Source organism: Bos javanicus, chromosome 5, assembly GCF_032452875.1.
Source record: "Bos javanicus breed banteng chromosome 5, ARS-OSU_banteng_1.0, whole genome shotgun sequence".
Lineage (NCBI taxonomy): Eukaryota > Metazoa > Chordata > Mammalia > Artiodactyla > Bovidae > Bos > Bos javanicus.
The window spans coordinates 25,270,033-25,297,131 of NC_083872.1; the positions used below are offsets into that span (position 1 = coordinate 25,270,033).

The 27,099-nt window shown below is 39.6% G+C and overlaps 1 protein-coding gene across 4 annotated transcripts in view; it reads right to left on the reverse strand.

Annotated features, from left to right (window-relative positions):
- Nucleotides 1-27,099, reverse strand: part of FGD6 (FYVE, RhoGEF and PH domain containing 6) — a 107,680-nt gene that overhangs the window by 5,843 nt on the left and 74,738 nt on the right. For 3 of the 4 annotated variants that reach the window (XM_061415769.1, XM_061415768.1, XM_061415771.1), the window contains exons 9-20: nucleotides 19,549-19,599; nucleotides 15,972-16,030; nucleotides 15,817-15,888; nucleotides 15,039-15,107; nucleotides 14,418-14,501; nucleotides 13,614-13,693; nucleotides 7,700-7,802; nucleotides 7,068-7,214; nucleotides 5,955-6,057; nucleotides 3,922-4,049; nucleotides 1,064-1,192; nucleotides 307-455 (exon numbers count right to left, since the gene is read on the reverse strand). In XM_061415769.1, coding sequence (XP_061271753.1) covers nucleotides 307-455; nucleotides 1,064-1,192; nucleotides 3,922-4,049; nucleotides 5,955-6,057; nucleotides 7,068-7,214; nucleotides 7,700-7,802; nucleotides 13,614-13,693; nucleotides 14,418-14,501; nucleotides 15,039-15,107; nucleotides 15,817-15,888; nucleotides 15,972-16,030; nucleotides 19,549-19,599 — 1,174 coding nt within the window. The other variant, XM_061415770.1, reaches the window with a different exon arrangement.

Genomic DNA, 27,099 nt, shown 5'->3' on the forward strand with positions numbered 1-27,099 from the left:
TTCCCTTCCTTTCAGCAGAGCAGCTTCACGCTGCTTCCTTGGAGGTCATGTGTACACAAAATATTTTGGACAGAACTACCTATTTTCTTTTCCTCTCTGCTTCCTGAAAATATTCCAGATACTCTTGCCTATCTTTAAAATAATTCTAAAGACTTTGAATAATACGTTAAATCTTTCTAAATGGGATCTCTGATTTATATTCTTTGTTGATCACATGCCTGGAAGTAGGTTATTTTTAAAATCAATCATTTAAAGTAACAATTTGAAATCTCATGTATGAAAAAAAAAAAAGCTTAAATTACTTACTTCTGAGCTGAGTGAGCGTCATCTGCTTTGAATACATAAAATAGCATGTTTTTGTGCAGTAACTGAAACACTCTAGACTCTGAATTCTCATCTTTGACTTGAGTAACTGTGAATCCTAGTAAAGGTTGACTCTCCAAAGCTGCCACGTCCTAAATTTACAAAGACACAAAGGAAGATGGACTTCTAAAATGATACAGAATTCAGACCTGCAACTTTTTATCTGAAAAGCTCTAACTTAATTTCAAACAAACACATGTATATAAAATAATGGTAATTGTAGCAACTAATTCACTTTTCATTTATTCAACAATATTTATTGGGCCACCCTCTCCCCACCCATCAGACAGACATGGCAGCAGACAGTTTTCAATGTGTTCATATTCACTGATTTCATGTTATTTCCCTACAACCATGGGAAGTGAGTAATTCCATTACTTTCATTTTATGGATGCAAAAAATACAGCTCAGAAAGGTGACATACCCCAGTCTTACCAAACTTCTGCCTTTAGTGAAGCAGTCAGTAGTCACATGATATCCCCCAAACTTAACATTTTAACACTATGGAAAATTCCTAATATCTTTGAGTATCTTTAGGTACAAAACAAGGACACTGTTCATGTCAAAAACAACAGTAATATCTCCCCCTCTGAAAGTAAAGCAAAAGTGTAGACAAATAGACCAGGCAAACACTAATCATTTCTAGGTGGCACTATAAAATAAAACTCCAAATTATTCATGTTTACATTTCAGATCTTACCTCACTTGCAGCATATGTATACAGTACTTTATTTTTTATGACAAACCACAAGTGTTTCCAAGGTTTTTTATTGCCCTTTGATCTGTACAAGTAGCCACTCATAGAGGAATCTTCTGTGTTTGCTGATACCTAAATAAGCAAACCCCATACACAGTTTAACAGTTTTTAGACAAAACCAAAATTTAAAATAACAAAATTGTTTTTGATCATTGATGCTGAAAGCAATAACCATGATAATATCGTGTTTAAGAATGAAGCTGTTTATATTCAAAATCTGCTGCTGTACAGATTGAATACTTCCATTACCATGAGCACAAAATCTTTCCTTTTAGAAGCAATTCCAGAATTTTACCTGGTTTACCTGTGCTTGCATAGGTTTCTTAGTGGGTTCCACTAGGTTTTCTGGGTTGCCAGGAGATGAATAATAATTTCAAATGACAAAAATGCCTTTTTAAAGCCGTGTTTTGGGGACGGTATATGTTGTTTATTGCTCTCTTTTAGGGGTGTTAGGGAAAATTACTTAAACCTTTAACTTTGTTTCTGTGATAACTCTGGATTTCTACAAATTATATCAACAGATAAGTAAACAGGAAATTCTATTTTTGGGGGGAGGGGATCATGCAGCTTGTAGGAATCTTAGTTCCCTGGACAGGGATCAAACCCCTGCTCCCTGCATTGGGAGCTCAGAGTCTTACCCACTGGACTGCCAGCAAAGTCCCAAGTGGAAAATTTATATCTAATGTTAAATTAGAATGTCTATTAAGTGCAAGTAAATCTGTATACAGAAATAACATCTTATATAAGACTACCAAGTAATTAAAAAAAAGGAAAACTACAACATTTACATTCAAAGGAGGTTTCTCTTAAAATGCAGTTACACTGATACTACTGATACTAAATATTTAGGTTAACTGTTACTATCATTGCCGAAATATTGTGTATATTGCTCTTTTGGAATATTTTACAATTAATTTAATAGCCATATAAGACTAATCACAATATTGAATAATCATACATAGTCCTCTATTATCTTTTTAAAAGAAAAATTAGTGTTAAACCAGTTTAATCACCTAATTCACAAAACTTTCATGCTATAACTTGGCTGAATCTCAAAAACACTGTGCTAAGCGAAAGAAGCCAAACATTCAGGATCATATATTGCATGATGCCTTTTACATGACAGATCCAGAACAGACACGAGCAGATTCACAGTTGCCAGGAGGTGGGGGTCGGGGGTGGGGGTGGGGAATGATTATTTAACAAACACAGGGTGTTCTTATGAGGCAATGAAAAAGTTTTGAAACTGGAGCAATACAGCAGTTACACATCACTGTGAATACACCAAATACCACTGAATTGTGTATCTTTAAACAGTTAATTATATGTTATGTGAATTTCACCCCCGTTTAAAACAAAAGACAAAAACCACAGGTTTCCAAGGAGACTACTTTGACTTGTATAGAATGTAATCGGAAAAATGAATTTCCCCTGTGTGGCCACAGAGGCACAAAGCAATGGTTTTCAAACTTAAGTAGACATACACCTGAATCACTGGGAATGCTTGTTCAAGTTTCTGATTCCACACAGCTTGGGCCCAAGAATCTGCATTTCTAGTGAGTTCCATGGTGGTGCTGCTGCCACTCCGGAGGACACTGAGAACCAGCGGAGTCAGGGGAGAAAGCAGAGGTTTGAAAGTGGAAGGCCCGTTTGTATGCTTGGGTAGAAAGATGTACAAAAGAGGACTGGAATTAGGTTGAGTCTAGTCTATAGCCCATAAAGAGTTTTTTGTAGCCAAAAACTCTGTGGAGTTCTGACTAAAGAGGGGAGCACGTGTCAGAATTATAAACAGTGACATCAACATGGAGAAGTGAAAAATTACAAAGAACTGAAAATTATTTCAGTTGGTTAAAAACTGCAAAGTTTTTGAATGTAAACTTAGATTCAGGAACTGTGTGATCGAAGAAAAAGAGTTAAGAGGTATTCACTTAGCCGGCTTACCCAGTTCCACATGAAACTTGGCAAATGGAACTGTAAATCCTATTCTTACTATTTCATGAGACTGGCTATAAATCACTTCCTAGTGTTTCAACAACCATGATAAAATATGCTCAGCTTTACATAAGGAACATGATCTTGGTCAAATTTTTAGAGTTCCTTTCTTCCACTTTTCATGATGGAACACTTCGACAGCAAACAAGCAAGAGAACAAAATTTAAAATGCTACTTTCCTGGGCACAAAACCAATTAATAAACTAACCAAAATAGGAATGACTAGAAAGGCAGAACTATTTGATCTCTTGACATCAGCTGATTTAACACTTGACTTTGAGGAACTGGGACAGAATATCAGTGATGCATATGGATTTACTCCAGGGGCAGGTCAAGCTTTGTAGGTTATTAAAACTTAAAAATTTTTTCTGTTAAGTTGAAGGAAGAACAACCTACTATCAGTGAACAACCTACTATATCAGTTGTATATAACCTACTAATGCCTAAGAAAAAATAAGCCATGCAGATGAGTAAATGCTAACAAAATCCCCCCAATAGTTTATAGACTTCTTCCCTCTGATAAGGGGTCTCCTCAAAGTAATTTTAAAAATCAACCCAAGTCCAAATTATCTTTACTTTCTATCACTGCTATAAAATGCTTTCCAAACCTTTCAACATTCATTTTCTAAATGACTCAGGTCATAAGGGAGATAAAGGGAGGCCTAAGCCACATCCATCTTCAGTATTAAAATGCACGTCTTAACAGTGGTGGGAAATGGCATCTTCCTTTATGAGAGAAAAACTAAAGTACTATCTGGGTATGAATAATTCAGCCTCTATCAAGTTGCAAGTTTAATGGAAACACTTACTTCTTTCAGAGCAGCTGGGATTTTTTTCTGTTTCCTCCCTGATGGAATACTATGTAAGACTGATGATAAGGCGCTGGAAGGAGATTTGTGATTTCCAGGGGATCCAAACTTAGGAGAGTGCTGGTGATCTAAAACAAACCAGGTACACTTATGGAACCAACGGTAAACATTCTGCAATTCAATTTAATCCAAGTCAATAAACACTGTTGTGCAAAATATCCATGGAAGGATACTTAAGAGACTTGTGTCACTGAGGCCCCTGGGAAAGGAAACCAAATGGGTGGAAGTTGAGTGGGAGGAAGACTTTTCACTGTCTATTTTTTACTTTTTTCAACTGCAAACCATATGAAAGAATTGCCCCTTTATGCCTTTAGAATTCTGAAACATGTTCATGTACTACCAACTTAAAAAACTAAATTGAAAAAACTTCTCTCTTGACTTAAAAAAAAAAAAAAAACTAACATCATCATTTAGTATCTAATACATGACCAAATAACATTACATAAAATTTTCAAAAAGAGACTATAAGGCAAGAGGAGGCAGTAATTAATTTTGACTGCAGAGGTTCAAGGAAAGCTGGGAAAAGAATGAGTTTTGAGTTGGCATCAAGGTATTAAGTAGGAGTCTGGCAAGCAAAAAAGAGGAGAAAGAACACTTTGTGAAGAAAAGTCAGCATAAGCAAAAGCACAGAGATATGAAATTAGATCATCTATTTGGAGGTGAAGCTAGAAAAAAGAGGACTGGTTCTAAGGACTGTCTTTTAGGCAGTAGGAAATCAAAAGCCTTCTGGGCTGGGAAGTAGACTCAATTTAGAAAACCAAATCTGACAGTAGGAAAGGGGAAGGATTTGCAAGAGAAAAACCTGTTAGCAAAGTAGGACAGCAGTCAGATGAAAGATAACGAAGGCTTTGTTAGGGTGGAGATGCAGAAGTCAAGAGCAGGACAGATTTTTCAAAGATAAATTTGCCAAGATTTATTGACCAAATGGGTGACAAAGGAGTATTCAACAATGGATTTTGAATGTTTGAGCCTATATTAGATACTCAGAGAACAGAGGGAGGAACATAAGGCTGGCAGAAGATCAGGTGAGTGTTTCTTTTTGGAAAATGTGTACAGAAAATAACAAACAATTCCTCTATTAATGTATGGATTTTGAAATAGCATGTCAACCAGTTTTATTCACTTAGACACTCTCATCTGCTAATGAAAAGCTTTTCTTCATCGCCATGAAGGATCATCTTTTAAAAGTTTAGATCCTCTAAGTTTCAGGAATTTTAACTACGGATCTTTTCTCAAAATGTAAACCTGAGCTGCATTCATCTTAACTGGAGGAATGGATACCTGCAGGCAGATGTAACTCATCATTTTGTAGCTGGTAAAAAGCTGCACATTTAGATGTAGGTTAAAACCTCACACATCAGTCCAAGTGAATAGAATAAGGCTAACAAAGTGCCACTTGGTATGTTTTCATAGAGAACTACTTGACTGATTGACAAAAATGATTTGTAATACACATAGATGTGAAACTAGAAACTTGAAAATTACTTAGAAGCTAAAGTTCCCTTGTAACTGTTCTAAGCATTTCATCCTGTGATTATATTTCTACAATTAGAATCCTTAGCAAAACCCTTTTCCAAATAAAAATAAAGTTTCAGTGCAACCTTTCCTGGAATCATCACAAATACGAGTGAAGAAAGCTTAACTATCCAGTGCTATGTGACACCTAGAGGGGTGGGAGATGGGAGGAGGTTCAAGAGGGAGGGGACATATGTATACCTATGGCTGATTCATGTTGATGTATAGCAGTAACCGACACAAAACAGTAAAGCCATTATCCTCCAAGTAAAAATAAATAAATTTAAAAAAAAGAAAGAAAAAGCTTAACTAAGTTAAGAATGCAAGATACTTAATATTTTGAGAGAAGTATCACCAATTATATTGCTAATAGGCCCTATGACAATTCTTTTAGAAGGTTTTTTGCAAGCATCTGGGCCATAAAGGAATTTTCAGTTAAATCTTTACTTATACATTACCTAATTTCTGCAGTTCTTGGAAACAGTGTTCACATACTCTTGCTGGTTGATTTTTCAGGTAATCTAAGCCATACTTATTTGATGAACAAGCTTGGCATACAATCTGCAAACACATTGGAATTAAATCATTTCATTTATTTTTATTTTTTAAAATTTAATTTTATTTTTAAATTTTACAATATTGTATTAGTTTTGCCAAACATCGAAATGAATCTACCACAGGTATACCTGTGTTCCCCATCCTAAACCCTCCTCCCTCCTCCCTCCCCATACCCTCCCTCTGGGTCGTCCCAGTGCACCAGCCCCAAGCATCCAGTATCGTGACTGGCGACTCGTTTGTATCTAAAGCATCAGTCACAATTTATAGCCCAGTCTACTTTTCAAAACCTGTTCATAGTCATTGGGTCTCAATAACAACTCAGTAGAGGTATGTAGGGAACTCACACACACTACCACATTTGAAGAGGCCACAGATTATCATTGATTGCTTATGACAGATAATAATATACTAACGGAGTTAACAGGTGCAAATGTTTAGACACTGCCTGGTGGGTATAGTAAGTGCTATGTTAGCTGTGCCATCATCACTGTCACTGCTGCAACCATGAATACCTCTGCTGTACCTCTTCCTAGTGTCTGGCCTGTATTAAATGCTCTCTAAATAACATCCATTAAATCTTTACAGTCACTCTCTGATTTCATTGTTACTATGCACATTTTACTGATCATGTTATAAAAACTTAGAAACATCACAAAGGGTAACTTCAACACTGAAAGTTTCCTCCTGTTAAGAACGTAGTTTTGGGACAAATGTAGTTTCAATAATTACCTATAAATGTGAGCATCTATTTAATTGTCAATTTGTTAGTTTTTTTTTTTTTTTTAAATGAACATGTTCTACTATTGACATCCTAAAGTAATCTTGGGGTAGAAGGAATAAGTTTCCTAACAAGATTGCCTCATGCTAAATGTTTAGGGGGGGATACCAGTCTTGAGTCAGTATCTCTCTCCTCCCTACCCTACAATGGTTTACAAGTGGAAATACACTTCTTCACCATGTACAGCGTGGAGCTATTGAAAATCACAAGGGAAGAGAGTGTGATCCTCTCCAACCTTTCCGCAGGCCCGGCAGTGATGTCGTCTCCAGGTGAGAGTAAATTCACTGGTGCAGATCATACACATGGTGGCCCTGGTATCAGGAATCCAGATGGGAGCCTTAGATCCAAGAGGACTAACCTCGTCTTTATCTTCTGAGTCAGCCTGTAGAAGAAGGACTTCTGATTATTTCTAGGCACGCTGCCTGCTACCGCTCAAATCTTTTTATTTTGCACTGGCAGCTCACAATGCTGACGGTATCATTAAGGATGTGGATGAAATAGGAACAATTGTATTTTTCATCTTCTCAGGATATTAAGATGAGCTACATTCCAACAATCCTCCAGTGCAAAACTGTACTACCATTGCCTGTGGTAGTGCAAGGACAGCTGATTAGTTTCTTCCTCAAACTATACTACTGTATTTTCTACAGTGAGGTTTTATAACCAGAAAAAATATGAATGCACTATATACTATCCTAGATTTGTAGGGAGACATTAATAGAATAAACATTTAGGCTCTGAAATTATGCACATACCCAATCCTTCTGTGAAGCATATGCTGCTTTTCTAAACCCCTGGGAAAAGTTTCTTTAAGGTGAAAATGGTTTGAAATGCACTTAAAAAACATGCGAAGGAAAAGAACAATACCTCATCAAGACTCCGACTAGGACAGAATGTGATTCTTTTCTTGGCATACTCTTCTATTGACCTGGAAATGGCTTCGAGCCATTCATCCCTTTCTGGGGCAGAACTGTTGGGGGCAAAAGAGGTTCTATCAGCCAGATGTCAGCTCTTATTCTTTGCCTTTTTCTTATTTTCCTTCTGCCATGGCAACAGATTCCACCATCCTCCAACAATGTGAGTCACAGGCAACAACTAGGAGGTTTCTGGGCACAAATAACCAGCGGGCATTTAAAGAACATATGGCATTTTAGCAAACACAACACTTTTCTTCTTTCCAAAGATACCACTTTCTAAAACTGAATGGCTTTTGAAGTCTCCTAAATTTGGAAGTATTTTTGTTCAATTTAAGGGCTATTCATGCAATTAATAACTGTAATTACTTATATAACCAAGGAGCTTCCTGAGATATAATCCTAGCTTTAAAAAATATTCCAAGGAATCAAGTTTCAAATCCAAATTTACAACACAGAATGCCAAATATTTTTAGGTTACTAAATACTCTAGAAAGGGCACTAGAGTAAAGGAAACATATTTTTGGTGTCATAAACAGAAGCTGAAGAAGTGTTTAATAAGGTAGAGAGCCTTCAGTGGTTATTAGGGCTCCTCTACCAATTCAGTCCATCACGTTTTCTGTTCTTACCCTCAGTTCATCAGGAATGTCTGACTCAGATATAGATAGAAATGGGCCAAATAGGGGGACAGCCTGCTCGGAAAAATGCGTTCTTGTTCTACGTTTTTGCAAAGAGGCCCTCTAAAAAAATTCTATGGTGACTCAGAATCATTACCAGTATCGGTGCATTTGTTTTGCAAACTCAGGAGGGGAGACACATTTTAGGTATTGTGTGTGTATGTGTGTGTCTTTGTAGAGAGAAAAGAGAATTTAATAATAAATGTAAAACTCTATCATAATAAAAATCCATTATAATAATGGGAATGTTACTGTGTAAGAAAATGTGCATTTTCTTATTTTTAAGAGAAGCATACTCAAGTATGCAGAAGTAAAATGACCTGATATTTGCCATATGTTTTAAAGTACTTTTAGAAAAAAGGAAAATCTGTGGCAGAACCTTGGTAATTTTTTGAGTCTTAGTGACCAAATATGCAGGTTCGTTGTAGTCCTCATTCTATTTTTAAGTGCATAACTTTTAAGTAATGACTTTAAAAGGAAAAATTCCATCATAAAAAATTATACAAATAGGCATATTTTGATGAATCCAGAGCACATCAAGGAGATACTTTAACCTTCCCCACCATAATCATTCTCAGAAATGAACCTTCCAACTAAATGGCTTCAGTACCATTTAGAAAATGCACTCATAAGGATATTAAAAGGAAGGCATCCAGTTTACAAACAAAATTTTAAAACTAGTATATTTTTCAAAGTTTCATTATGTATCAGAACCAAAATAAAATAGAAATAGCCCCATCTCTCTAAACCAAACAAAACCCACCTGTTACCTCTACTATTCCACCATCACTGTCTCACTAGCTGCCGCTAATTTAACATTTACCACATTATCTGCCAATTGTGCTGAATGCTCTCTGTGCAAATGCCATCACACCTCATATCCTCAGAGGAATATCTCTTTCCCCCAATCCCAATTTCACACACCATCTCCATCTATAGAAAAGCAATGTGAAGATTTGAACAGTTAGATAATTTGCTTTAGATAATATGATGCTCAGGATGCTCAAGTGCTCAGTCCTGTCTGACTCTCTGTGACCCCATGGACTGGAGCCCACCAGGTTCCTCTGTCCGTAGGATTCTCCAGACAAAAATACTGGAATGGGTTGCCATTTCCTTCCCAACGGATCTTCCTGACCCAGGGATCAAACCCATATTTCTTGCATCGGCAGGCAAATTCTATACCGCTGCATCACTTGCGATGCCTTAGATAACAGGCTGCTGTGTTAAATGGTGACCTGGTATCAGACTCAGGTGTGGCTAAGGATGGAACCCTTCACCACCAGGCTATCTCTAGCTCCTATTCCTGTCCTCTGAAGAGTTATGCTATGAGATCACAGGTCCAGGTTCCGGGTAAACATTCATAAAATATTACTGTCCCCCCTGCCTTCTCTCCTTCCCCAACTTTTCACTGGAAAAGGTAACAGAAAGCAGAGAGGCAGATGGCTAATTTGAGGATTGCTGTCTGATTTTTCTGGAGCCCTGGGAGCATGTGGAATGTGATTCGACTGCAAATCATGTCACATATGCTGTTCTTTCATTTAGTTATTCCTGGCTTTTTCTTGTGTGGGCTTCTGCCAAAACAATGTTTATCAGCTCTTGATAAAACACGTCTCAGAGACCACACACATTCGCCTCGAGCATCAAGTGCAGACATTCTAGCCCTGCTTTTGTGACATGGTTAAGAGAAGAATCAGCATCTTCCTCCTAAGAAAACACAGTTAAGCCAAGTATTCTTTTCTTTATGGAATGTGGACATTGCCAGAAAGCAAATTTGCATCAACCAAGCACCTTTTCTCCACTGACTGGAAAGAATTTCTAAGGGAAAAAGTTCTCCAACAGAAGGGATTTCTGGTGTGCTCGACCTGCCACACTATGGCTTTCTTGTGTTAACTGTGGGATGCTACTCTGGGGTCCAAAGGCCCCATCATTTCAGTTCACTTGATAACATTTACTGGGAGCCTTCCATGGGCCAGGCACGATGCTGTGAACCGGGCACAAAAGTACCCTTCACTTCCAAGTGCTGACACCCAACTGAGGTGAGACCTAAGAACAAGTAATTACCATATAATACAGTAAGGGTAAAGTAGATAAATAATTCAGAAATAGTAAACTACCTCATTTGGGTCGCAAAGAAGGCTTTGCAGAGGTGATGACTAACGTGCGACTGGAAAAATTACAGGATTTAACAGGGAAGTCTGTGGTCTCCCTGTGCACTCCCAGTCAGTCTGCTACCTTCCATCATCATCTCTAAACTGATGACTCCCCAGGACATGCCTCTAGTCTGGTCTCCCTTCTGACATCCAGCTCCTGGCATAAACTACCTCTGTACTGACCGATGGTTTTTAGGCACCTCATATTCAATATGCACCTGTGAGCCTGCACTCACTCACTCAGTCGTGCCTGACTCTTTACGACCCCATGAACTGTAGCCCACCAGGCTCCTCTGTCTGTGGCATTTTCCAGGCAAGAGTACTGGAGCAGGTTACCATTTCCTTCTCCAGGGGATCTTCCACATTCACATCTGAACCTAAATTCCTGATTTCTCCCCAAAGCTCTCAGTTACCTATCGCAGCAACCTGATACGCTGTCCAGGCTAAAGACTCAATCTTATTGCCTCTCTCATTTCCTTTGTCCCATTACTCACTGCCTTCAGTTCCCTCTCAAACTGTTCTCCACGGAGTAACCAGATATTCTTTTTAAAATGCCAGTATGATCAAATCATTCCTTTGTATAATCTTTCCGTGGTTTCCTGTGGCTCTTAGGCTAAAGACCAAAATCCACAAGACAGTTCTGCATAACTTTTCTCCCCGTCCCTTCAGGTTTATCTCGGGTCACTCTCCCTCTCATTTGCTAAGTTCAAGACGCAGTGGCTTTTCAGTTCTTCGAACACGCCATGCTGCCTTCCACCTCAGGATCTTCGTTCCCACTACTCCTAGTGGCCAAGAGCCCCCTCCTTTTCTCTTTGCCAAGCTATCCAACTCCTACTTACCCTTCATAACTCGACAGACACAGGACTTGAGGGAGGCTATCCCTAACTGCCCTTTCTCCATCAAATCTAACTGAAGGCTAGACCTCAGTCTAACCATAGTCCAGACCTCACCATCGACAGCCTCCTAACCGGTCTTCCAACTTCTACTCTAGTCTCTGGTGGCCTGTCATCTACAAAGCAGATAGTGTGCTTTTTTAAACATGAAAAATGAGGTCACACCAATTCTTGGCTTAAACCTTTGGATAGTTTCCCATCACACTTAAAAATTCAGTGATCTTACTAGATCATTCTAGGAGCCAGATCTGAAAAAACACACAACATCTAGATATTTAACTGATAGGCAACCAAAGAAAGAAAGACTGACCATCATTTTCTGAATTGTTTAATTTTTAATAAACAGAATGTTTGTTTATCAAAGCACATTTTAGTTAGAAAACTTAAGTGCAATTGAAAACTTAACTCCCCTATAAGCATTTCCTCTTTGGATCTTTGAAAATAAATTTTTTAATTTTAAGAACCAAGCTAAAGTATTCGCCAGCAACCTGATATACAGGGACTTGATGTTCTTTGCATTTTTTGTACTAATTCAAGAAAGAAAGAAAAGAAAGGGGAAAAATCACACAGTTCCAGGTGATCAAACTTTTTTCCCACTTTCTTTTAAAAAAAAAAATTGGCTGCACTGCTCGGCTCATGGGATCTTAGTTCCCCAACCAAGTACTGAACCTGGGCCCTGAGCAGTGAAAGTGTGGAGTCCTAACCACTGAGCAACCAGGCAAGTCCCCTACTTTCACATTTTAAATACTGATCTGGAGGATGCTTCAAGTACTCGCTCCCTTGACAGAGCTCTGCTTGCTCCAGCCAGCATCTGGGAAGCACGTGACAAACCCAGAATACAAGAATTTGTCTTCCCCTGTCATCCTGAGATTTAGTACCAGACAGCAGTGGCCTTTCTGTTTCAGAAGAGTGATACAACCCAGGGAGCTGTTCCTGTGGTCTGATTCGGGAGGTCAGCACATTTGGTCTGAGGCCTTCACATCCATGGACACAGGCAATATTAGAACAGTTAACAGAATGAATTTTAGTGTCAGATCCAAATTTCAGCTCCACTGGCTCTGCTACTTAATAACTGGTTGACTTTTTTCACCATAAAATGGGTATAATAGTAGTAACTCACCTAAAAATTTATTGTGAAGATTTAATGACTTAATACACAGAAAGTACTCAAGACAGTCCCAAGTACAAAGTAAGCACCATGTAAGGGTTTGCTGCTATTTTGATTACATCAAAGGTGAAGTCTGAGAGCCACCCAGACTTGTTATCCAGATCTGGCAGTAGAGCAAGCTAGAGCTGTTGGTGTCTTTCCCTTCACCAGTCAAATCCTGCCAGACAGCCACTCCTGGCACTTAGCCAAACCTGAATAATGTACCTGTATGAGTCATACAGTTTCAGGTTTCCTCAGCACTTGATTTACATTATGGTCATATATTTTGCTGTACACACAAATCACTGTAGGTTTCTATTGGAGGCAAAGTGGTATTATAGTAACAACAGATTTAAAACCAAAAAAAGTTCTATTCATATCCTGACTTTGCCAGCAATGCAGCCTTAAGAAAACAATTCAATTTTTCTGTAACTTGGTCTTCCTCACTTTTATGACACCTACCTCAATAGATTTGTTATGACCTTGGAATGTTATACGAAAACTTCCTTGTAAAATACAAAGTGCTAGATGTTTTAAGAACATTCCATATCACTGTAAAAGGATTTGAAATACCCACTTCAAAAACAATGATTGGCAAAGCACTTTTTAGCATTATTACTCCATTCAGAGGAACATTTTAATATTTGTGCTTCTAGCATACTACTGCATCAGCTCTCAGACATTCTCCCTACATCGTAAATCAAGAGTAAACTGCATGGGGGACTCCCTTGATGGTCCAGTGGCTAATACTCCTCATTCCTAATGCTGAGAGGCTGGGATCTGGTTCCTCTGGTAAGGGAACTAGATCCCACATGCCGCAATTAAGACCTGGCGCAGTCAAATAAACTAATAAATTTAAAAAAGAAAAAGTAAACTGCATGGTATTAGGAGAGAAAAGAAGGGGGAAAATAAGTCTAGTAGTTAACCTTAATGTGAAAAATGTTGCAGGTATCTGAGCCCATAACACTGGCAAATGTTTATACGTATTTGTAAAATGTACCTGGCTGAGAGGATGAAGGAACGTTCTACACTTTCGATCTTAAGTTCATTTTGATATGCTTCTTGGGTGGGTTTTCTGACCTGGAAGAAAGCAAAACGAACTGAGCAGACATCTCCTATGGAAAACCTTATCTCTGATGTGCAGTTAAAACTGCCCAATGCTCTCCCTCATCTGCTCTATGCTCCAGATGAATGTAAACACCCACATACTCAAAGGCCCAGCTTTCCCATCTTCAGGCCTTTGCTCACACTATTCCCTCTACCAAGAATGCCTTTCCCCACATCTCAGTGTGGCCAGATGTGACCCACTCTGTTAAGATTCTTGGCTCTTCCTCCAGAAAGACTTCCTCATGTCTCCCTCTTTTCTCACTGCCAACTATCCCTCCACCATGTCCCATGAAAAGCTACACGTTCTTTATTTTCTGAGCTCCCACAAATTTTGTGCCTTTATAGTGATTATTTATTACCATCTATTTTATAGGTGTTGACATGCAGTGTATTTGCTTCCCCACTAGTTGCTAAACTCATGGGGGTTTAGAGCAAAGGTGGAGACAAAAGAATCCTGTTTCAATTCATCTTTGTATTTTTCACTAAGTCATTAACATGTTTTGTTTATAGCAGTTCTCAGGAAATATCTTGTAACTAAATTAATATATGAGGGAAAAAATGAATAAGTGAACACACGAACAGCAACACATGGAGACAGAAGAGAGAAGGATTATGAGAAAATGATCATTGTAGGGATTTTTCTCTAAATACATCTGGGTTAAAAAATATATATATATCTTCTAACAGATGCACAGACCTTCATTCCAGCCAAAGATAGCATGTTGTTCAGTTTGTACATCCCAGACTGCACTGGTGTTGTATACAACAGGGCATCATTAAACTGAAAGTAGAAACATTTCATAGGACAAAGTAAAGCAAGAAATTTTATCTACAAAGATACTGGTAAGACACAGGAATAAAGGAACAAAATTACCTCTTTGCCTCAAACTCTCTCAATAAAATCCTTAGATTCTGCTTATAAAATGAGAACCACCTAGAATGTTCTATTATAATATTACTAGAAGGCAACTTCTGGAAAATGCGCTGTCTTTCCGAGTTCTATAAGAAATTTGACATTTTCTGAATTCTAAATCCCACTAAGGAACTATAATCTGCCAAAATAAAACACCAACAGAATCAATTTTTCCAAATCAGACATGAAACAAACTAGATTCAAAAAGGAAGTAAATTTCTAGTTATGCACCATACAAGACTTTGTTTCCTATACTTGACATGCAAATAAGCACTCCAGACAGTCAAAGATCCCACTAAAACTGCTATTTGAACATGCCAAACTTATCTGGCCTGAACAAAGGTCTCCTTTCACTAAGCAATTACCCCTGCCTTGGGTTCAACAGCAACACACATGGCCACTTACCAGGAAAAACATTCGGGGCTGCATGACTTTCCGAGATAGCTTCATCAGAATTCCTTCTTTGAGAAAAACCTGATTCATCCAAACGAACACCCATTTAGTACCATCACAACTACAATATATGTATACACGTAATTTCCTTTTCAACCTTCTTTACCCAGATGTTTTGTGTGAAGGCTGGGTAGCATAGTTTCCTTGTGGCTTTTTACAGCCATGGTTTCTTTTAAAACCCTTACAGTCATTTAGGAATTGGATAAGCCAGCAGAATTCTATAAAGCCAATATTGACCCCAGGGGTACCATGTGGTCTAAAATGTAACTGACTGAGTGTGTACTTTATCCCCAGGCTGAGCCAACATCCTGACAATTGCACTTCGTAAATTTCCTGAATTCATTCCCTCAGCCACTTTTGTGCTCCAAGAAGAGCATCAAAACATCAATAATTTTCCCCTCCTCTCAAAATTCACTCTTACATTAAAGATTTGAAATGAAATTGTCTTTAAAGCTGTGTGAGGTCAGCTATATTACACAATAAAACGATCCTATTTAATCAGATACTCTGTGGGGTCCATTGCCATTCTCCTAATTGAATTGGACTTCTTGTTACAGTGACTTAAATCATGCATGTTTTTAAAGGATAGAATGAATGCAGTTAATCCAGATTGGGTCACTGAAGACTAACAATAACAAAAAACCTATTTTCATAACTCAAATGAAAATAGCTACAAATGGTGACTAAATCCATTGTATTAAGCTTGTAAAGGGCAATCTAAAACACTTACCCGTCCAGGCTGAACTATTTCATGGTGTCCATTTAAGCTGTACTGAATTTGCATAAGTTTCTGGAAGTTGTCCTATAGAAAGAGAATGCAGAGCATATGAAGGCATAAGCTCCCAGGTACAACAGTACAACAGCCACTGAAATGAAGATACTTACTCCTTGCTTCATGGTGTCATTGGCGTGGTTGGCTACCTCTATAACAACAGCAAGGGCATCTAAAATACGTAGGAACAGAAGGGGCATTTGATCACTATCATTACCAATGAAATGCAACATCGAGCAACTCCAGGTAACGAGACAGCTAGTGGAGGAGCTCAGTTAACTGTGCGTGGGCAGAAATACACATGGTGAAGTTCGAGGAGAGCAAAACCAAGGACAAACAGGCAAAAACAGTACTTAGGAAAAGAAATGAGCCAAAGACAGACACTGAAGACACATTAGAGGGAATTCCCTGGCAGTCCAATGGTTAGGACTTCCATCGCAGGGAGTATGGGTTCAACCTCTGATCAGGGAGCCAAGACCCAATAACCGTGCAGTCTGGCCAAAAACAAAAAAGACACATTATAGACCATGCATACCAACAGTAGGAAGTCAGGATTGTTTTGCGCTGAGATTTGTGCTCTTGGAGACTACAAGGATACGAATAGGATTTAACTGGAAGCTGAGGACCATTCCAGGATAAACTGCCTTGACAGACAAGGATCCTGGGATAGGAAACCAGAATTATGAGAACCTTGAATTTAAGGTCAGGGCTTAGCTGTCTTCTCTTAGTCTGACCCCAAAAGGGAAAAAAGCCTCGTGGAAGCATACTGTATCTTAGGAAATTACACACATTATTTTGTGAGTTGGGTTACTGAGCCTCACCTGTGTTTTATTCTTTTTATTAACTTCTTGCCTTTATCAAATGTTTCTGAACGTCTGTCTTACCATCTTCATTATACATATAAAGGAAAAAGTGTCCCTTGTCTCGTTTTGGGCCATGGCTGTTCTCAGCAGTATTCCCCTAGGGAATGCCTGAATATGTGTAAGAACTTTTGTTTGTCACAATGATGGGAAGGCCCACTGGCCTTTAGTGGGAAGGAGCCAGGGATGTTAAATATCCTGCAGTGCTAATTAGCAATCCCCACAAAGAAAGCTATCCCAAATGACAGCAGCACTTTCACAGAGAGAAACTGGTAGAGTGTTAAAGAGGGAAGCATACTCTTCTGAGCCTGGTGTGGCAGTGACAGTAATTATCAATGAAAGGAATAGATATATATATATTTTTAATCAATTTCTGGAAAGGGTTTGAGGTTTTTTTGGACCAGCTACTATACCTACTGGGATTCCCCGATGGCTCAGATGGTAAGAATCTGCCAGTAATGAAGGAGATCCAGGTTTGATCCACGGATTGGAAAGATCCCCTGGAGACGGAAATGGCTACACACTCCAGTATTCTTGCCTGGAGAGTTCCATGGACAGAGGAGGCTGCTGGGCTACAGTCCACAGGGTCGCAAAGAGTTAGACATGACTGAGGGACTAACTATACCTTCCAAGGGATACTCTTTCTGGTATCGACCCTGGAGGTTTCTGTAGCCTTTAAATATATTATTGGACTTTCCTGGCAGTACAGTGGATAAGAATCCACCTGGTAATGCAGGGAACATGGGTTCGATCCCTATCTGGGAAGATTCCACATGCCGCAAAGCAACTAAGCCTGTGTGCCACCACTACTGAGCCCATGTATTGCAGCTACTGAGGCCTGCGCACCTAGAGCCTGTGCTCTGCCACAAGAGCAGCCGCCACGATGAGTGGCCTGCTCACCGCAACGAAGAGGAGCTCTGCTCACTGCAACTAGAGAAAACCCACTCACAGCAACGACGACCCAGTGCAACCAAAAATAAATGTGTTATCATCACCTTTATCCAAGGAAAGCAGTATCTTCTTATACAGATTCCAACCACATATCGGAATGTACTGCAGTTGGCACTTATCATGGAAGATATCAAGAGGTGAGCCTGGACACATTCCCTGCTTTCTGACCTGCTTGACCTTCCAGTGGACAGGGACAAAGGCTTGAAGATTTAATGAATGGATGAAGTACTAAAGCTGCTGCTATTTGGTCACCTGGCCTCCAGGCTCTGACTTCTCCCACCCATTCTGCAACCCTACTTTTCCCATGTCACCCCTTTACAAGGCCCCTGTGTGACTCTTCCTTTAACTTTTCTGCTCACCTTCCAAAGCTATATTACCAACAGTCTCATTCTCTCTCGCCCTTGGGCAGTCTCATCACTGCACTGCACTGCCTCTGGCCATACAGTACATGTCACCATTCACTGCCTATTCGAAGCCATGTCTTTGCTGAACTGTGTAATTTCCTTTAAATAAGCTCCTTAATCTCTGCCCTGCCTCTGTTTTACTGGCAAAACGGAGCTAACAATGCACTTTCTTTGAAGGCAGAAGCCCTGGGACAGATGTTTTCTTGAGGCCTGCTCTGTTAAACTCTGTCTAAAATATTTATCTTTGTGATGTCCATTCTTCCTCTCGTCCACCATCTCCAGTCATTCATCTCTGGTTCCGCTTTCCTCTAAGTAGAACTCTGCCTCTTCAATTCTCACGCTTTGTTCCCTCTTTCAAATGATTCTATGCTGCTCAGCGCATTCTTACTTTAAAGCTATCTGCTTTGTTCTTTACCTGAAGGGTATCACAGACGTCCTTCTTCAACTAAACTATGTTCACCAAAGACAAGAAGCATGTTCTATCCCCCACTCCAATCTTTTCCTTTAAAAAAGCACCCTTTAAAGCATAACCCTTGTGAAAGAAGATGTTAGAGAAAAAGAAGTAAAATGATTAATAGAATGAATAAGAATCTCTACAAAATGGGTTAAAGACCTTTCAGCTTTGTAATCTGATAATGTAAAGGAGGATGCACAAGAATGTGATCAAAATTCATAAGATGAACGTAGTGGAGATGGATTTGTCTAGGGTGTTTCTGTAGATTGGAACCAGGGATATACCTATGACATTCAAAAGAGGTAGTTTGGGAGTAAACAGAAAAAAACACTACTATCCCAAATGGAATTAAATCCTTGTGTGTGTGTGTGAAACAGAGAGAGAGAGGGAGAGAGACAGACACACTTGCATGCACAGCACACACACACACACACACACAGTGGATTATCCCATGAATATCAGTGAATCCCTTGTACTGTACTAGACTATTTCCGATAAGTACTATTGGGGTAAGGAGTGGAAGGATGGCAAACCTAATGCCCATCTTTAAACAGTCCCAGAATAATAGATTATTTTAGACCTTACCTCTAATTTGTATTGTTTGGTCACTTCATGGACTCATGATTTTAAAGCCTGAAAGGATGCTGCAGATCAACTGGTTCAATCTCTGCCTTCGAAAGCTGGTGGACATTTACTGAAGGTGAACGCACCCTGGCACAGACAGACTGAGCCCAGGAGGACGACGCTTCCTGATCACACACTATGCTGGGACCACCCTCTCAGGAGGCTGGCTCCCATGGCTGCCTGACCATGGGCATCTTTGGTCCCTATAATTTCACCTGCTTCCAGGCCACTAACACTTTATCTAGTTCCATCTTCATCTGCCCAAAACAGAGTTTAAAAAGGCTTGTTATGAATAAAACACAGTTTTGTATATGGGTTTTGTTACATTTTTACTTTCTAGGTCCAAATGAATGTAACATAAAAACTTCTAACACATAAGACCACAGAAATCATTTACCTTGAGTGTCTCTGTAATCTCCAGAGTCTTCTAAGAGATTTTTCAAATAATCTAGAAAAGGTGAAAAAAATATATATATATAGTTATTTAGTACAATAAAGCACTAAGGAAAAAAAAATTAGTCAGCCTTATTAGTCAGACCAATAAGTCAGCCTTATTGGTTCGTATACACATTCATTCCGGTTGTGCTAACTTTCTAAAAATGGAAGAATAAAGCCCTGGGGTCAATTTGAAATCAGGACACAGAATCAGAGCTAAGAAAGAGCCTACAGGTTGCACTGGTGATTTTAGAGATGAGTAACCGGGCTACTGAGGACACGTCTCACCCAAGTAATCCCACCTCTTTGTGGCAGAGCCAGGATCAGAATCCAGGTCTCCAGATGACCAGCTCAACACTTTTACTCCAACACACAGTAAATACCTTAATCCCAAGATCAGATGTACGTCTACTTCCAAAATTCAAGCATTAATAAATTGAATGCCTAAGGGACTCAGATTCATCAATCTTAAGAGTCTAATAATGCCCAGAATACATACCCAAAAAATGCAATATGTGTGTCTAGACCAGTGGTTCTCAAACGGGGGCAACTTTGCCCCACACCCACCTCCCAAGACATTTGAAAACGACTGAAGATATTTCTGATGATCACAACTGGGTGAACGGGGACACCGCTGGCATTGAGGGGTTAGAGGCCAGAGATGCCGCTTAACATCTGCCAAATGCGCAGGATCGTCCTAATGTCAACATTAGGGCGTTGTCAACAGGGCTGCAGTGAAGAAACCCTGGTCCAGATGGTCTGTAAATGAGCGACATGGTACACAGCAGCTCTTGCAACACAAAATAAATTAAGGCAATAGGTTATATTTAATAAGTCTTTAACACCAAGGAATATTGTTGGATTTCAAAGTGACACTTCCAGTTGAGAAATGCTGAACGACTTAACTATCAAATTAAAACAAATCCCATTTCCTGTAATTTCAAGATCCCACTACATGGTCCCTGTTGACTGTTCTGATTTTCTTTCTTGCTACTGCCTTACACCAGCCCTTTGTTCTTATTAAAGTTTGATTCTACACAATTTATTAAACACTTCCTATGTGTTCCCTGGCTCTATACTTTTTGTCTTTAATGCACCCTTCTTCCGAATCCTTTCTCTGTCTCTGCATATAAAAATTCTACTCATAATTCATCAAGGCTCATCTCAAATTCCTCTTCCCCTACCAAACTTTCCATTTGAAAGAAATATTTTTTCCCTTTGAATAATATATAACACAGCAGTTACTCACTGTATGCCTTCTATCATTTTTTTTTTTTTTTCATTAGATTCAAGGCTTCTTGTGGGCAGGGCCTGCCCACATCTGATACCATCTTTCTCTCATACCACTTAGCCAGAGACGTGGCATACAAGGGACAAGAAATACTTAATGATTTTTTTTTTTAAAGATTTTTTTCATATAGGATTTTGTCTTAGTGGGTAAAAGGCAGTAAAAGCTAAAATCAATCCTAATTCCTGTGGGAGCTTAGAAATGGAAAGAGGAAAGGCATATTAAAAGACTGAATGCATTTTATCAGATCCAGTCTCCACTAGGAGATACCGTAGATGACATTAAGCCTCTCTGAGCCACAGCACAGGTTCTATCTTGCCAGAGACCATCACACCACTTGCGCTCCCCAGGTGGCGCTAGTGGTAATGAACACACCTGCCAATGCAGGAGACCTAAGAGATGCAGTTTCGATCCCTGGGTCAGGAAGATCTCCTGGAGGAGGGCATGGTAACCAACTCCACTGGCCTGGAGAATCCCATGAACAGAGGAGCCTGGCAGGCTACAGTCCATGGGGTTGCAAAGAGTCAGACACGACTGAAGTGAGTTAGTACCATGCAATCTCCACTTAGCAATATTATGGAACAAATATAATTTCATCCCATGGATTTATGAAGTCATGCTCAAAAAGGCACAAAGAGAAACTTGGATATTGGTGCCAGCTTTTCAAACTTAATAGATGACATAAACATACACACCCAGCTGTTGAAACTATACGTCTTTGAGACACTGATCTAAGAACCTGTGAGTCTAGACATGCACACTGTAACTACCCAGCCCTGGCAGTGAGTCACCGTGAGATACTGTGGGAGACAGCACTAAGCTTCTGTGAGCCACAGCAGAAGTTCTATCTCACCAGAGGCCATCACAAGCAATTTAGATCCCAAACTAATCCAAACACACATTGGAGAGCATTCTTCCAATCAAATAAGAAAGTCTCCAAAACTAACAAAATATATTGACCGTACACTGTACTTAGCCTCATCCAGGGATGAAAAATGAATTTAATCTCACTCTGACCCCATCAGAATGCATTCCCTGTATAAGTCATCTTTTGTGAATTCAAATATTTAATGTTTCCATGAGAGTGACAGGGTTAGGAAGAAAAACATACTCTTTTTAGGCTACATCATTAGTCAAAAGGGATGTTCCTTTAAGCCTGGGGGAGCAGAAGAGCACATGAACGAAAGCAGATTTACCTAAGCATCAGATTCACATCAAGTTCCTATTTTGTCTTTGATTCTTATTCTTTAATACAGAAACATATCTATGCAAACTGAGACATTTCTCTAAACCAAAAGCGGTCACTGGAGGTTGTCCGTATTAGGAAATCCTGACCTCAGAATCACTATGCTGAGCCTGATAAGTTTCTGAGTTGCATTTTCTTCCCTTGTACTCAAGTTCAGCTACTGCTCGCCAACCTAAACTTTTAGGAACAAAGTGGAAAGACACAAATTGGCTGGGCAAAAACCCCACCATGAAGCTGTTGCAAAATCATACTATTAATCAAGAAGATAATGGGGTTAGGTTTACTTTCCTTGCCAATTAAAAAAAAAAAAAAACAACTTAAAATTCACCTTTCAAAATTCAGCTTTCCAGAAGTGAATTTTAGAATTTCAACTTTCTAATGTATTCATCTGTATTTTCAGGTTATCTCATTGCAGTACATCTTCCTTTTGAGAACTTTTACCTTTTCTAGGAAGACCCAACCATGAGCCCCTCAGTTAAGAATCACTCCATGCCTTAACTACAGAATGAGCAGGAGACTGATCACCCTCTGAGTCAGATGGAAGGAGCAATGAAATCACCAGCTGTCCCAGTGACTGTCATAAGCCAGGTGAAACACAGGAAGGGAGACCAGACAGACACGCCTGCATTGGTCATGTGGAATTGTTCACTACATATCATTTAGGTCCTAGTATCCTGCTGGCCAACTGATACGAATAACTGACTCATTTGAAAAGACCCTGATGCTGGGAAAGATTGAAGGCGGGAGGAGAAGGGGACAACAGAAGATGAGATGGTTGGATGGCATCACCGACTCGATGGACATGAATTTGAGCAAGCTCCAGGTGTTGGTGATGGACAGGGAAGTCTGGTGTGTTGCAGTCCGTGGAGTTGGACACGATTGAGCAACTGAACTGAACTGATCCCGCTGGCGATCATTTTAAAAAATGAGAACACAGGAGTCATTTCGATTTGCCATGTTAGATTTATAGTATTCCATGTCTTTCCTGTTTTCAACAAACGAAGCAAAGAATTTTTCAAAACTTCAGTAATAAAAATGCCTCAAATGCTATTGAAGTTATTTATGTCAAAGAAAAACAGGCTGGTGAGGTCTGCATGGGCACCACAAAAATGTACTTTCTGGCCACCAGGTGGCACCCTTGATTAATAAAGGTTAATTAATCCCCATAATCACCATCATCCAACAGTAGCAGCACAAAACTAATTTAGCATGTGCAGCCTCAAGGATTAAGCAAGTGAATTTTGTCCTCATATATCAGGACATAGTCTTTCATGTTCTCATAAAAGAATGAGAACCTAAAAAACACCATATCTTGTTAGAGCTCTAAGTGTTCAATACATGAACTCCTAGTAAGCCTTACCATTTCTTGATTGCCTCATCAATGAATAAGCAACTTAAAGCAGAAACTATTCAGAGGTATAGTAACCACTTCCTAAAGAAGAGTCATCTGTGAGAATCGGGGACTTTTTAATTCAACAGCACCCAGTCAGATTCCTGGACGGTTTGCTCAGAAACGGTTGATGGCAAAGAACAGAGGAAATGAGCATATACAAAGGGTAGCATTCCAAAGTTGAGCGTTTCAAATTTGAGAACATGGTTCTATGGTGTCAGGTATCCCTTTAAACACAAATGCTAAACTATGGATTGCAGGAGGACCAGGAGCCTGATTATTTACTCTTATATTACCAGCATCTAAAAGAATATGCAATAAAATTGCATATTCAGCAAATGTTTCCTGAATTTATGATGGACTAAATGACATTCCATGTCCAGTTCTAATTGTTGCTTCCTGACCTGCATATAGGTTTCTCAAGAGGCAGGTCAGGTGGTCTGGTATTCCCATCTCTTTCAGGATTTTCCACAGTTTATTGTGATCCACATAGTCAAAGGCTTTGGCATAGTCAATAAAGCAGAAATAGATGTTATTCTGGAACTCTCTTGCTTTTCCGATGATCCAGCAGATGTTGGCAATTTGATCTTTGGTTCCTCTGCCTCTTCTAAAACCAGCTTGAACATCTGGACGTTCACGGTTCACATATTGCTGAAGCCTGGCTTGGAGAATTTTGAGCATTACTTTACTAGTGTGTGAGATGAGTGCAACTGTGCAGTAGTTTGAGCATTCTTTGGCATTGGCTTTCTTTGGGATTGGAATGAAAACTGACCTTATATGCAGAGTACATCATGAGAAACGCTGGGCTTGAAGAAGCACAAGCTGGAATCAAGATTTCCCGGAGAAATATCAATAACCTCAGATATGCAGATGACACCACCCTTATGGCAGAAAGTGAAGAGGAACTAAAAAGCCTCTTGATGAAAGTGAAAGAGGAGAGTGAAAAAGTTGGCTTAAAGCTCAACATTCAGAAAATGAAGATCATGGCATCCGGTCCCATCACTTCATGGGAAATAGATGGGGAAACAGTGGAAACCATGCCAGACTTTATTTTTGGGGGCTCCAAAATCACTGCAGATGGTGACTGCAGCCATGAAATTAAAAGATGCTTACTCCTTGGAAGGAAAGTTGTGACCAACCTAGATAGCATATTCAAAAGCAGAGACATTACTTTGCCAACAAAGGTTCGTCTAGTCAAGGCTATGGTTTTTCCTGTGGTCATGTATGGATGTGAGAGTTGGACTGTGAAGAAGGCTGAGCGCCGAAGAAAGCTGTACCAGAACATTGGGGGTGGGGGGCGGGGAATGAAAAGGAAAAGATTCTGGGTATATACAGTAAAAGCCTTAACTTATTTCTAGGACAAACGAATAAAAGAAGTTACCTCATGCAAAGAGTTGACTCATTGGAAAAGACTCTGACGCTGGGAGGGATTGGGGGCAGGAGGAGAAGGGGACAACAGAGGATGAGATGGCTGGATGGCATCACCAACTCGATGGACGTGAGTTTGAGTAGACTCCGGGAGTTGGTGATGGACAGGGAGGCCTGGCGTGCTGCAATTCATGGGGTGGCAAAGAGTCAGACATGACTGAGCAACTGAACTGAACTGAAGACATTCACTTAGGGGTTACCACTTTTTGCTCCATATTTTATTAAGCAGCTGAAATGATGCTCGGAGGGTCTGATTAATTAAAAAGTGCTCCAGTCTTTGCTCTAATTTTCCTGCTTCTCAAATATGGAGAACTCAGTTGGGAACCCTTCTCAGTTCAGTATGTGGTCCAGAGCTCCCTAAGTTAGTAAAGTGACCTTTCCAGGCTCTCAGGCTCACCAATTCATGTTCTAGGAAAGCTGACAATGCCTTTCTGTGAATTAAAAAGACCATTTATTTCTCAGGACTTCCTCCAAAGTCCAGTGCTTCCTAATGCAGGAGCTATGGTTTGCTCCCTGCTCAGGGAACTAAAATCCCACATGCCTCACGGCACAGCCAAAAAGCTTAAAAAAAAATTAAAAAGTCCAATTCTCCTGGGCTGATGCAGTCCTTCACCAGGGCACCCAATAAGGTGAGCAGAGTGAAGGCTGGACTTGGAACTCGGCAGGGAGCCCATCAGGACATAGCCACTTGAGGCAATACTGGCCTATCTTAAGACTTTGATCAGTCTGTTCCAGAGGGCCATGCCCAAAGAACTCACAAACCAAACCTGATGCCAGGCTCATCGTAGGGCAAAATTCTAGAGCAGGTCTTATAATGGACAGACTCTCCCTTCAGTTCCTTTTTAGCAGGACAGGTTGGCTTGGCATATCCAGAAGGCCCTTAAGAGGAATCAACCCCAGAGGGAAATCTCCCAACAAATGTAAACATCCATTATTTTTACTTCATTGAGATTGCTCTTCTTCTTGGATAACATTTTCCAAGCATTAAGGCTGCCAGTTTACCAAGTGAGAATCTCACATATACAGAAATGGCTTCGTTGAGGCCAAGGCCCACTTAAAGAACCTCTTATTCATATTTGGTCCCCACCAACCCAGTTATCAACGAATTGCAGTTGCAAATAAAGTATTTTGAATTGCAACAGAACTAGAGCTGAGCTAATTACAATAGGAATTTTGAATGTTATGACCCTCCCATTTCTCAAGGATGGAGCTGCCTTATATCAAGGGCTTTGGATTCCTTAGAGACGAAATTCTTTGGCTGGTGTCCAGGACAGCCCTGCCTTTCATCATGTTTTGCTCTAGAGAAAATGTTAGAATGATTTCAGATGTAGAAAATTAGCCCATGGTTTTCAAACAAACACTTGCTAGGCAGAGGTTTTAATTTTCAGAAGCAAAGTTTCAATATTCAGTGGGGATTTTTAAAAGTCATGCATTAATCTGATTCTGATCTTTTGTCATATCTGCTTATTAGCCTGTTCACAACTCAAATTTATAGCTTCAGAACACTACGGCAGATGTAACAGATGTTTTCAATATCCCATTTTTCTATCAAAATGGGAAATCCTGGATTTCTAAAACCTAGAGGGAGTTAATGCCATCCTGGACTAAAGGCCAAGATTACACGAAAAGTAATATAATATGTTGTTAAAGTTACTTATAATATAACATTAATATCTTGAACAAGATCAAAGAAACTACCTGATCTGAATTTAATCAAAGTTCAAAGGATTGGTTCCTCTGCCACATACAGAAATGGAAAAAAATACTTCAGAGGAATTTTTAAATTACACTTTTCATTATATTTTCTTCACTAGGATCCCCAATGATTCACCTTGTTTCAACACCAATGTAGTAACTTTCCACAAATAAAAGGTTTTTTACTGAAACTTTTATAGTGCATATAACAAAATAGAGACATCCCCCCCACAAATAAAACCCCAAATCCTAACAACAGCAGCAAAAACAAACAACCTGAAAGGATACATGATAGTCATCCCTGAATGGTAGAAGATGAAAAGGGACTTTTTTTTGGTATTATGTAACATACTTTTCACACACACAAAAGTGAAAGAAAGTGAAAGTCACTCAGTCATGTCCGATTCTTTGTGACCCCATGGACTATACAGTCCATGGAATTCTCCAGGCCAGAATAGTGGAGTGG